Source organism: Callorhinchus milii, unplaced genomic scaffold (assembly GCF_018977255.1).
Source record: "Callorhinchus milii isolate IMCB2004 unplaced genomic scaffold, IMCB_Cmil_1.0 Scaffold6, whole genome shotgun sequence".
Lineage (NCBI taxonomy): Eukaryota > Metazoa > Chordata > Chondrichthyes > Chimaeriformes > Callorhinchidae > Callorhinchus > Callorhinchus milii.
Window position 1 is genome coordinate 24462710 of NW_024704747.1, and position 12172 is coordinate 24474881.

General features: G+C 38.4%; 1 protein-coding gene across 2 annotated transcripts; it reads right to left on the reverse strand.

Moving 5' to 3' along the window:
• Nucleotides 1–6: 6 nt before the first annotated feature.
• On the reverse strand, nucleotides 7–9282 carry LOC103171883 (RWD domain-containing protein 2B). Of its 2 annotated transcripts, none has more exons than XM_007884679.2 (3): nucleotides 9223–9282; nucleotides 1526–2217; nucleotides 7–461 (listed from the first exon to the last, which is right to left on the reverse strand). In XM_007884679.2, the coding sequence occupies exons 2-3, from the start codon at nucleotides 2176–2178 to the stop codon at nucleotides 203–205; spliced, it is 912 nt and encodes a 303-aa protein (XP_007882870.1). In that variant the 5' UTR covers nucleotides 2179–2217; nucleotides 9223–9282; the 3' UTR covers nucleotides 7–202. The 2 variants fall into 2 exon arrangements, with proteins under 2 accessions (XP_007882870.1, XP_007882871.1); XM_007884680.2 differs by lacking the exon at nucleotides 9223–9282 and adding an exon at nucleotides 2593–2628.
• Between the last annotated feature and the right edge of the window lie 2890 nt (nucleotides 9283–12172).

Genomic DNA, 12172 nt, shown 5'->3' on the forward strand with positions numbered 1-12172 from the left:
CAAACATTTATTTCCACAGTCTTGAGTGTTTTTATTCCAATATGTACATCAGCTCCCTCGGCAGCGATGAAATAAATACACGTGACCTCTTCTGAATCATCATATCAAAGAACGATATCAATCCATAAGAGCAATCAGTCCAATAAATGAACCACTCTTATATAACCAACTTGCCTTCTTTATTTGAGAAGTGTATCTGACGTCATTGACTGGTCTCTCTGAGAGAACCTTGTCCTTCAACACTGAAGAAGAATGAGAAGATATGCTGACAGTTATGAGCCACCAGGAACTCATACATTTTCCCCTTGTCCATTATATTTTCTCTACCACCATGGCAGGTATGAGGGTCCAAATTCAGTTCCTCAAACTTTGCAAAACAACGCAATGATCCTAGCTCCTCTGTGCGAGCTACAAAAAAATCCTCGTGGTGTCGCAGGGAAATCTTCTTCCAATTCAATCTCCTGATACAAAATGAAAATATAAATGTATCTCATCAGCTGCAATACATAAATACGAGACAAATTCAGACATTTGTGTACTAGACGCCCTAGTTTAAACTTTTTTTTTAAACTAGATTCGCACACGGATCTTTTGAATAGCTAAACCTGCTATTGCGAGGAAGGGGCTACAGTCTAAACTGACGCTAAGAACAGTATTTGGAAGTTTATCGAGGTATCGTTTGATTTCTATTATTTTAAAGTTAAACCTTACAAAGCTGTACACAATTGTGCATAACTAGGTCTACTTGATGTGAAGGGACTATCTTTTGGGAGGTGCAAACCCTTGTAATAGAGATATTAGGTTCAGATCTTAAATTCAGGCTAAGGAACAGTATGACAAACTCTGTTTGACGTAAGCCTTCCATCTCACGTTGCTTTCCAGAAATTGGGTCTAAATTATAAATTGTGCCTGTGCAAATTTAAAAACAACAATTCTGTAAAATTGCGGGAATTGTCCTAATTAAAGAAGCATTTCATCCAACTCTGTCCCAAAATCCGATTCTATCAGATGTATAATGTACTTCATTTTCTCAGTCTCTGAGTTCAAAAGCAATTCACATTATTTTCAAGAATATTAAAGAAATTTAGTATGGGAACCTACGTTCATATTTATGACTTTCAAAAAATGTAACTAATTTATGTCTTAATGAAACAATTCCTCTCAAGTGCTGCTCTGAAGAAAACAGTAGGCAGGATAAAATCTTCAACGTGCCTCTGTGTTTTACTACAAATCATAATTACCTATTGCTCTCCCTTCCAAGCAAACATATTATCGGTTGTTTTCACTTTCCTTCTTTAAGACATAGTATAAAAACAAGAAAAACGAAGATGTCTTGATATGTGAACTTTGAAAATATATAATTCTGCTATATTTGAGATTTAATTTGAAACAAACATTTGATTTATGGCCAATGACAAAGTTAATTAGATGAGAGTATTAGATTATACTGGAAACCAGTTAGCTACTGCATTTATTTTCTTTGTGCATTGTTTGTGTGCGTGAGTCACTTACAAATTACCTTTACCTTACTGATGACCAGAATTTTTCACATGCTTGTTTCTGACCTTCTACACAGATGCAACCTGGCTTTCCTGGAAGACAGAATCCAGTGAGAGACAGCTCGGTTGCCCAGTCCAGAATATTTCGCCGTTTGTCTTTGCCATATATGTGGTGGCTTTGAATTAAGTATCTGGAGAATACAGACTTGGCAGGATCTTCACTTTCTTGCCCCTCGGCACTCTTTCTATCCTCATTATTAGCATCTGGGGCTTTTGCAGTGGATTTCAGAATACAATCCTGCAACCACTGCAGCACATTCACCATACAGAGTTCACCCTTCTCGAGTGTGGTAATATATTCCTTTAAATCTTTATTTATTTCTTGATGCTTATCTCGAGTGAGATTCCCACACTTGACAGACACGACAGGTGAATCGTTTGGGTAATCTAAAGGATAAAAGCAGTCCACATCTAGAGTTAGATTATTATGACCATTCTGCCCTTCTGGACTGAGTTTTACCGTAAAGCTCAAGTTTCTAAGGCAAATATCTGTATCTCCGATTGCAAACTGATGCATGTCTGCCAGCACTGTCACATCATGGACAAACAATTCATTGCTTGCTGGGTACATACACTGCAGAAGCTCAAATTCACTCAGCTGAAGTTGGACTTGTTCCATGTTTTATTCCCTTGTGTCCATTGGTAGTTTCACGAACACCTAAGCATAAGAAGAGAACAAAGACAAGATTCAACCAGATTGCATTAAATCACATTTGTTTCAGATAAAAATATATAAAGCAGCAGTATTTTGGTTGGCAATTTGAATTAGTAAAAAGCAGGTTTTAAAGTATTGAGCATAGAAATCATTCTGAAGAATCTATTCATAAATAAAATACTAGAGGTGAACGTAGATATATTAGGTAGTCAAAGCAGAGTTTCAATGTCTCAGTAATTTCATAAAGATCAAGACAACTATCAAGTATTAATAAAAGGTTGGCTTAAGAAACTGGCACATAAGTAGATAAAATGATTCTTAGTTATGCCTAGATTTCAAAGCACAAGGATTCTTTCAGTCAGTTTAGGGGCAACTTACATGCAACCATCTTTTATTCAAACCCAGGCAGGCACAGATGTTCCTTCTGCAGGGGAGGCTTTAATTTATGAAAATGATATTGTTTATGCATGAATGCACTATGCATAACACACAGTACTTCCATCTGATGGGAGAAATACCACAGAACCAGTGCCAATGTCAGGAACATATTCTGCAGATTTATACGCTTAAATGTTTAATGACCATTTGGAACGCATCTTCAAACCAACAACAAACCTTTTCAAACATTCTGATTCTTTTGGCATTTGTACTGCCATATACATCCAGATAAGATCATCCACAACTGCTGGATGTCACATACTTGCATGTATTCTAAATCAAATGAAATCACTGAAAATGGATAACACTGTAGATAATACAAATACTAAGTATTGTCCGAGTGGGACCAAAACTCAAAATTGGAGATGTTTATTCAGCAGTGGCTTAATGTCAAAACATCTCAAATATTTCACAAACTAAATGTTAAATATGTTACATGTGGGGGCTGGCTACTTCAGGATTTAAGACAACACCGGGAAGATCTTTATCACTACATGCTGCAGGGAACCTCACTTGCTTTTTTTAAAAAAAAATCAATTTAATTTACTGATGGAAAACACTACAGACATCAGCAATTCCGACACTGAGCCGCAGTACTTACAGTGGTATCATTTATTTTTCTTGCTGTATGCCAAGTGCATAAACACAAAGGCAGTGTGTCAATCACAGACATCACACCCCCGGCTTTTAACTTCTGAGGGTGCCACACCACAATGATTGACAGGTGCCCTGTTCAAGCTGCTCTTCATTCCAAACAGCGACCGCATCAGGTTTTGAATGCAACGTATGTCAAATACAGCAATCTATTAGGTAGTGGCAGTGACTGCTACTTGCATTTTGTGTTTGACTGTAAAAAACATCACCGAAGAGAAGAAATGCTACTGAAAAGGTTATAATCTTTCAAGTGTTCTCTGTAGACCTGAAGGGCCCGAACATTTTAAAATTAGACACATTATCTGGTGTCTTTTCTGACTGAAGACATGGTATTTTAGGTAAGATTGCCATCCAAAATAAGAGAAACCCAAGGAGGTCACCAAGTACATATGAGTTCTGAGATCACCCTCAATTAGGAGGTATGTTTTCTAAATCCATTAACTTATGCGATGGTAAGTAATCCACTTTATACATTTCCAGTTAATGGGAAACATACCAAGAACATATATTCAAATTCACATTGTATAAAAAAAACTTTGATATGGTGCCTTGTGTAATATTGTTTGGATTTTAAGCCTTCAAGCATAACCTAGAAGGTTTTGCTTTAAGGCTTAGTTGAGGAAGGGCATGAGGAGGCTCTTGCGGAGAATTGGGCCGAATGGCCTGTTTCTGTGCTGTATATGCTAATGTATTGTAACTGAGTTGCTTCGAGCTGAAGTGACTGTTTTTATAAATATAATTATAATAAATCACAACAATCCTTGCATTTGATATAGCGCCTTATCATGTCTTCGAGACGTCCCAAAGCGCTTCACAAAATGTACTGTAAAGTGAATTGACTGTATATTTTGTGGGCAAATTGCACATTGCTTTTTATTTTAAGTATTTTTCATTTTCACACTCAAAAAAAACTAGAATTTATGTAACTTTTAAAGAAGAAAAAATTGTCCCTTTATTTTATTTTATTTTAATTCTTTAGGAATGAAGATTTCATAGAGAACTAGAGAACTATTGCTAATGCAATGTCTGGAACAAAGCTTTCTTAAGAGTTTTGTTTTCTGCATTAAAAAGTGACTTATTCATGGATGACATCCATCTTTGAAATATTATATCTACAGTACTACCTGCTCGTACAGAGAGTTCCTGCTTCAGTTACCTAATGTGCTGTTCTCCTATCCATCTTAGTTTACCAGATATTGTATCTTTCCAATAGGACCAACTTTCAAGTTCACAACTGACCAGATCTGCATCTGGGGCGAAGATATGATAAATCCAAACCTGTGCCCTGACCTCCAGCTCAATTACTGCCGCCCATCCTCCAGGGGTGACAAAGTTCCCTGAAATTCATCTGAGCTCCCATTTAAAAAGGCAAACATGCCGAGTAATACAGATGGTGACTGGTGTAACCCGATACTTTGCAGGACATTAGCTCTATTTCCCCACCACTGGCAGATTTGGGCAGATGGTGTATATATCCCCCAAACTTGTGAAACCTGTGAATATTAAGTATAGCCTCACAAAGAGCCTTAAATGAGGCAGCGCAAAAATAGATCCCAACATCATCCCCAACACCCTGAGATAGGCCCTTGCTGGTATCTTGTTTCATGTCTTTTTTAATCTATGGAGGATCTCACAATACCTGGTAGAACAGAATACAGAGATTGATACTGAGCTTGTATGAAATTTAATCCTCTTGCAGATTTATAACATTCAAACCTAGGGCATGACATACATGCAAGTAATCTTTAGTCAGGCAGGATAAAGTCCGCACTTGTACTGACAAATATGATGTGTTCCTCATGGCTCTGTCCTTGGTCCTCTCCTCTTTAATATTTACATGCTCCTGCTCAGTGATATCATCTGCAGACACATGGTTTAATTCCACATGTATGTGGATGACACCCACCTCTTATCTCTATCCTCCAACCTCGACTCCAAACCACCGATGTCGTGAATGCATTGTCTGTCAGACATAAATTCCTGGGTGAGAGCTAACTTTCTCGAGTTGAATGTTGACAAGATGGAGGCCATCTTTCTTGGCTCCCGTCAGTGTCTCCCCTCCTCAGGCATTCACAACATCACTATTCACAGGATATGCTCTACCTCATTGAGCCAGTATGGAACATTTTCTTTGACCATCAACTATCCTTTAAACCCCACATGCTTGCTGTAAGGAACTACCCAGATCACTAATGGCATTGTGCAAGGTTCATCTGAAGTAAGCACTGGATTGAAGCATCTAGATACTAATGATTTATTTCTACCTACTGGATTAAAAATGATCTCAGATAGCCTTGCCTTAATCGTACTAAAGTAAGAGCATCGCAGGCCTCGTGTAGGCTGCATTTTGGCAATGCAAGTACTTCCCTCAGTAACAGGGTAGAAGATATAAGCAGGCTTCTTTGGCAGGTCTAGAATTGTTCATCTTGGATGGTTGTCTGGTTTCCTTGTATGACTTGGGAGTTTGCAAATCTGGAAAATGCAGGTGAAACATATAGGTCAGGCCTACCTGGACAAGGACCGTGAGGTTTCCCAGTGCTTTGTACTGGTAGAATGTGCTGTCAGAGGTTGGATTATAGTTTGGACCACTGGGCAATATATAACCAGAAGCAGAGAATATAATTAATTCTACCTGGCTTAGATCTGTAATGATATGCAATGTTATGAATGAGAAAACCAAGAACAGCACACGGACAGCATGTCCCGATACACTTGCTGGTATTAATACACAGCAGCGAGAAAGGTCTTTAGCACTGGAGTTGTTACAGGAGCTCCAGCATAGCTGTCATCAACAAGCTCAGGGAGGTACAGAGTGCTTTCCTGGGGCAGTGGAGGTGCAGGAGCTGTGCTGGATTGTACCCAAATGAGCTATTTCTCCAAGTTTAATTTTTAAACTCTGACAAGTGGTTCCCCAATGGAAAAGCTTGGTGGCCAGATCACAATTCAATTCATTGTTTATGTGACTATCCAATAAATAAAATATGTAAACATATAAATATTTGGGCAAAAAGTTCTTAAATACCCTTTCATTTATATGCATATCTATATTATGCATTATATTTGCTATTGGCTCTCACATTCTCAAGATTAAAGTTGGGACTCCCAACTATTTGTTCTCTCTATTCAATGCCTGAACATTTTTTAATATGGGCTCATCCACAAAGACAGAAATGAAGGCTCCTACTCCTATTATCTTTCATGTGATAGTAATGAAGAGCACAAGCAAAGCCAGTAATTGGAGATGAAGAAATACGAGGCATTTGAGGTGTTATGTAGGGCATGGAGAGAAAGTGTCATATGATGGCATATTGTGTTCTTAAAAGAACAGCTTTTCCTCCTCCTCTCAGGGATACGCTGGCTTTGGTGAACACCTATGTTCTGTGGAGCCGAACAATTTAAGGCAGAAAAAAAATCGATAACGATCACACTTACCCAATGAGTAACAATTGTCCTTGTAAAAACTGCCATGTGAACTGCTTCAATTAGGAAATAATGTGAATTTTCTGCCGCTGTGCTGTAGGGATTTCTAGCACTTGTAAAACAACGTTTTGCCTTTTTAACCATTAATGTTTTCAGAATGAAACACCCAGCAGATTTAGCAGCCAGCCATTCACTTGTTAAACAGTAACAAATAATTATAATATCCTACTTACTTGACATAAGGCTTTGGTCTAAACCTATGATTTCAGTACTTTTCAAACACCATCGCTGATTTGGGCTGGCTTACCACTTAAAAGGATTTCAAAATATTTAGGCAGTTCAGGAGATAATTCCACTTAATTGGGAATAAGATCATTTTGACTTTGATAATCAAATCTTTCCAGTGCACAATTTTATATGTATGAATCATGCACACGCAGAAACACATTTGTCATGCTTTGTTCAATGTTAGCGCATGCATTAGCAGACATTAATCTTAATGTGCAAACAACTTTTAGGCTTCATTTACATATTTGTTCCCAGTAAGAAAAATAGTTTCATAAACATATTAATCATTCGGAGCTACATTGAAAAGGAACACACATTGCACGCCAATAAATGACCAAACCTCAGTAGTTTCATGTTTAAAACAAATATTAAAATATGTGGCAATATATTAACACCTGTGCAAGCAGACCTTCTGTCACTTCTCTTTTACAAGATTGGTATTAACCCTTCCTTAGCCAACTTTACAAAATCGTAATTATTCCAATTAAAACAAATGTATCTACAATAACTAGTATGGGGTTGGTGCAGTGGGTTAGCCTGTGAACTTCTCACCATTGGGGCCTCTGATTGAAATAAGCCCAGTTCAATATAGATAACAATAATCCTTGCATTTGATGTAAAGTTTATAATGTGTATAAGTGCTTCATAAGTAATTGTAGTCAAGTGCAGGAAATCTGTATTTTAGGCAGTACAAGAATCAACTGAAATGAGTTCCCAGTAGACACAAGTCCCTCATTATATAATAATTTAGTATTTTTGCACAGATAGGCTAAAAAGATAATTGGATGGGAAACTGAAATATTGTTTATGTTTTAGATGTACTTCTCTGAAATTAGTGGAAGTGTTAAAGTCAGGCTGTTTGCTGCTTTTGATTTTCTGACCCACTTTATGTTCTCTCTCTCTCTCTCTCTCTCTCAATTCAGATTACGTCAGTGCCTTGCTAATGTGAAAAAAAACATAAATTCCACTTCCTATCGTTTCACTGCTGGGAGTGAGGCAATGGTCACTCATTCCATGGCATTGCTATGAGCTAAATTAGCTGTCAGTCACCTACAAATACACAGTCACTACACTTTCAAATAAGATACTGTGAAGCACTTTGAGACGTGATAACAAGCTTTATCAAATGTAAGGATTTATATTATTATTAATAAAACATCATAATGTATGCGGTCTATTTTAATACTAAGCATAAACTATGATGATAATCTCTTTGCAAAGTTTTCACTTGTGATTCGCTGCTCTTAAATTCTTATTAACGTAGGTAACTGTCCTACAAATTAATAGCTGCTTTCAACGATTAATATTGTTGGTAAGTTGTTCTTTGTAAGCATTAAATGTCGCTCTCTTCTCCATATGGTTTAAAGCACTCCAAAATAAGATAGAAAGGTTTCATTTCTAACAAGAACATGTTACAATCTGATTGATTGTAATGGAGTTCAGATTACAAGTGCAGTCATAAAAAAGGCCACATTTTACTCGACTGTAAAACATTGATTGCATTTCTCAATTTCTGGTATCTTTTTCTAAAAAAAAATGTACTTTTGAATAAATCTTCACCTTGTACTAATCATCTGCATCAATTTTCCACAAACGTATTGAGTTATCTCGTTACAGCAGTTGGATGCAAATATTTGCAGCTGTCTCCTAATGTCTTTAAACACAACGATAAGATAGGAACAGTCGTGGTACTGCAGCCATCTGTGACTCTTGCGTTACAACGTGGTTCACCTGTTATATTATCCGCCCAAAAAAAATTAAATCAACGTGTAGAAGCGAAAACCTTGTTACTTTCACTTTTCTGGGCTGAGAGCCTGACAGCAATAGCAATTCACTGAACAGTGCTGGCTCTCGGTTTAAAATACCCTTATAAATGCAATCCATCGTTCAATCCGGAACCCCAAAATTAGGACAGAAAAGTCAATGGGATATAGAAAAAAAATAATAAAGCACCATCGAGAGGGTTAAAGCGGATCTTCTACTAATGTGCCGTACAACAAACAGCAGCTCTGGTTTGGGTACGGAGGCGAAGGTTTGATTTCCATGTTGTTCCTACTTCCTCGAAGTCTGTTTCACAGCCACAGTCACATCTTACAGTGTACAGATTTGCCAGGAAAATAGCCATCAAATGTCTCTGTGCGTGTGTGTGTGTGCGTGTGTGTGTGTGCATGTTACACACATCGCATTCAACCAAGAGGAATAAGTTACCTGCAAACTCGACCAACTTTTCTTGTGAGTGCTGAGAGTCAGTGGGAGACATACCGGGGCGGGACTCTTAACTTTCCAGCATTTCCATTGGATCAGAGATGGTTACACACTGAACTTTAGCTGCAGGGAGGAAGGAAAGGAAATCAGGAAGGAGGGGAAAAGTTGTCATCATGAACTGATGGGGTCAGAGAGCCAAGAGCTTCGCTGCTCAGCACCATCCCAGGTTTCTATCGACCAGCTTTGAAGTCACAACCTCCTCACTCAGTTGTAAATAATTCACACTCTTCTCAGGCGATCTCTTCTCCCCCCCCTTCCCAACTAATAAAGTCAGTCACTTATTCCTGCTGCCAGGCTTTATCTGGCGAGTGTTCATTTCATTGCAGCTGTTGTCACCTGCAATTGGGCCACTAGCAAAGGGCACAAATGGACAGGTATAGTCTTCAATTGACTGGGATGGAAACTGACAATTTGAAAGTAAAAAACGTAAATTAGTAAAAGTGTCGTGATTCTCAGGACAAGAAAACACACCGCAAGTAATCCAACTCCGGTGCTCTTAAAGTCTGCGGTTGTTAATATTCCTAGATTTGATCGAACCTTTCCTCAACTTCGCAATACTGATTGGCCGCTGATCCTTATAAGCATTGCAGACAACAATAATAATAATAATAATAATCCTTGCATTTGATATAGCGCTTTTCACGGCCCTTCAAGCACACTGCTGATACCCCGAGACTTGCCATTTTGGTCTTATTGGATTGGATTGTGTTGCCTTCAGCCACAGGAATCTAAATGTTAATGTTATTGATTTTAGTCTCCATAGGTGCAGGGGCTTGACATTAATGCTACAACAATGAATATTATTCACTTCTGGAATGACTCAGAAGGTTTAATTATTTCTCGTACCGCAAAATGCAACAAATAACCGTACCATTATAGCTGCAACAACGTTTGTGAAAATCATACGACTTATGGGCTCACTTTTTTTCTCTTGTAGATTAAGGCTCATAGTCTACACAAAATTATAGGTTTCAAAAACGATTCATTTTAAATATATCAAGCCAAATTGCTTCTAATCATGTTGCAATTCTATTATAGTTATTATCATATATCATATTTAAATATAACAACATGGTAAAGCTACAGGGTTCTGATCCCTTTGCCCCGTACAATAGAGATTTCAGTATGCTATCCACCTACTGTAATTTAAAATTAATATATGGGGCCTCAGACCTTCATAATGTGCCACGTTAAGTCTGCGAATGAATACAGATAAGTATTATTATACATCTTTACTGGAACAAGCCACAGAAATCTTCTCATAAGGGATTTATATTGTGGCGTTCTATCAGTAATAATAGTATTATTTACTATTGTTTTGTTGATCAGTTGTTGTCTCTTAAAATGGAACCCAGCCTTTCATTCTTTGCGAGTCCTGTCAGGAGTTAGCACTAAGCTGCTCCTGTCCATCTGTCGGTGTTTCATATCTCGGATAATAGCCTGAGTACGAAGAACAGAATTGACTTGGAAACGTAACGTCGGTTTGCTGAATTCAAAATAATATTTTGGGATGTATTTTGGAGGGTTTTGCTATTTCTAAACTTGTTAAAATAAATGTAGAGTTTTATACCAATCTAAAACCGGACTGTGACATGGATGGGAGTAGTAGCAGCTGGTGCTGTAATATCACAATAAGTGGCAGCAACCTGCATTTGCCTATGATGGTGATCTGAATGAAGGCCTACAGATCAGGGGGAGGAGGGGAGGATAGACTCTGTGGATAGAGAATGATAGTGCAAGCGGTATGAGGGAAGAACTTGGAAGCAGAGGACCGATGACAGACGATAGTGAAATAAAAACCAACAACGACGACGTGCATTTACATAACTCCCTTCACCCCGGAACAGAAACGATAACGGCTGATAAATGGAGGGGGAAAAAAGTGTGAACAAAAGGAAAGAACTGAAGCAAAAATGAGAAATAAATGAAATGTACCCACAAAATAGAAAACAAAACACCAAACATGTGAGACAACATACAAAGAAGAGAGAAGACACACATTGGGTTACAGAATGGCATAGAATCTGTGCTTGAGGATCTGTGAATAGCCACATAATGAGTTCTCGATGTATGCCATGTCATCAGGGCAGACGCCAAGTGGAAGTGAGAGCTGAAACATTGGTATAGGTTATGTCACTTATGTACTGTTCTTGCGTAGCAGCTCCTGTAGCATTGGCAGAGGCCTGGAAACAGGTCAACCTCCCAATTGCTTGGCACCTAAAAGGAAGAAGAAAATCAAATAGCTTTTAACAAATGTCTTCAAGGTGTGGAACTATGAGCTCAGAAAGGACAAATCCCCCCCTCTCCAGTACTAAGTTATCAGATCTCACCTGCGACACCAGTGCAATGGTAGAATTTCGACCGTACCTGCAGTCACCTCCCCCCCCCCGACTTGGTGTCGTGCTCCGTCATTGTCGAGCGCTCTAGAAATTTCAAAAAGATTTTTTGGCTAACGTTCTCAGTAACACCACTGTCTGGGTCGGATGGTTAGTGCACATTTGCTTCCTTTTCTAAATTACGTTTCAAGGCTATTTTATGGGACATCCAATACGGCAACACGATTCGCGCTGGAACTCACTAAAACGCCGGCCTCTCAATGAAGAGATCAATGGAGGGGATTGTATTTAAAAATCAGTTGTTCAATCGAAAGGAACTTGCACCAACCAAGGCCCCATTTATTCGGAAGCATCACTTTATTTGGTTGAAAATCAAGTTGTTTGTAATAGGTTGCAGTCTCTCAGCGATGAAATTTACCCCCGCCCCCACTCACTTAGCGCTCTAGCAAGTAATAAATTAGGTGGCTTAGTGGATGCACTCCAGTTCTCAGGAGAGATAACAACCAGGGACTTGGACGCAACACTTTACCCCAATCTCATTGCAAGTTCATTGATCT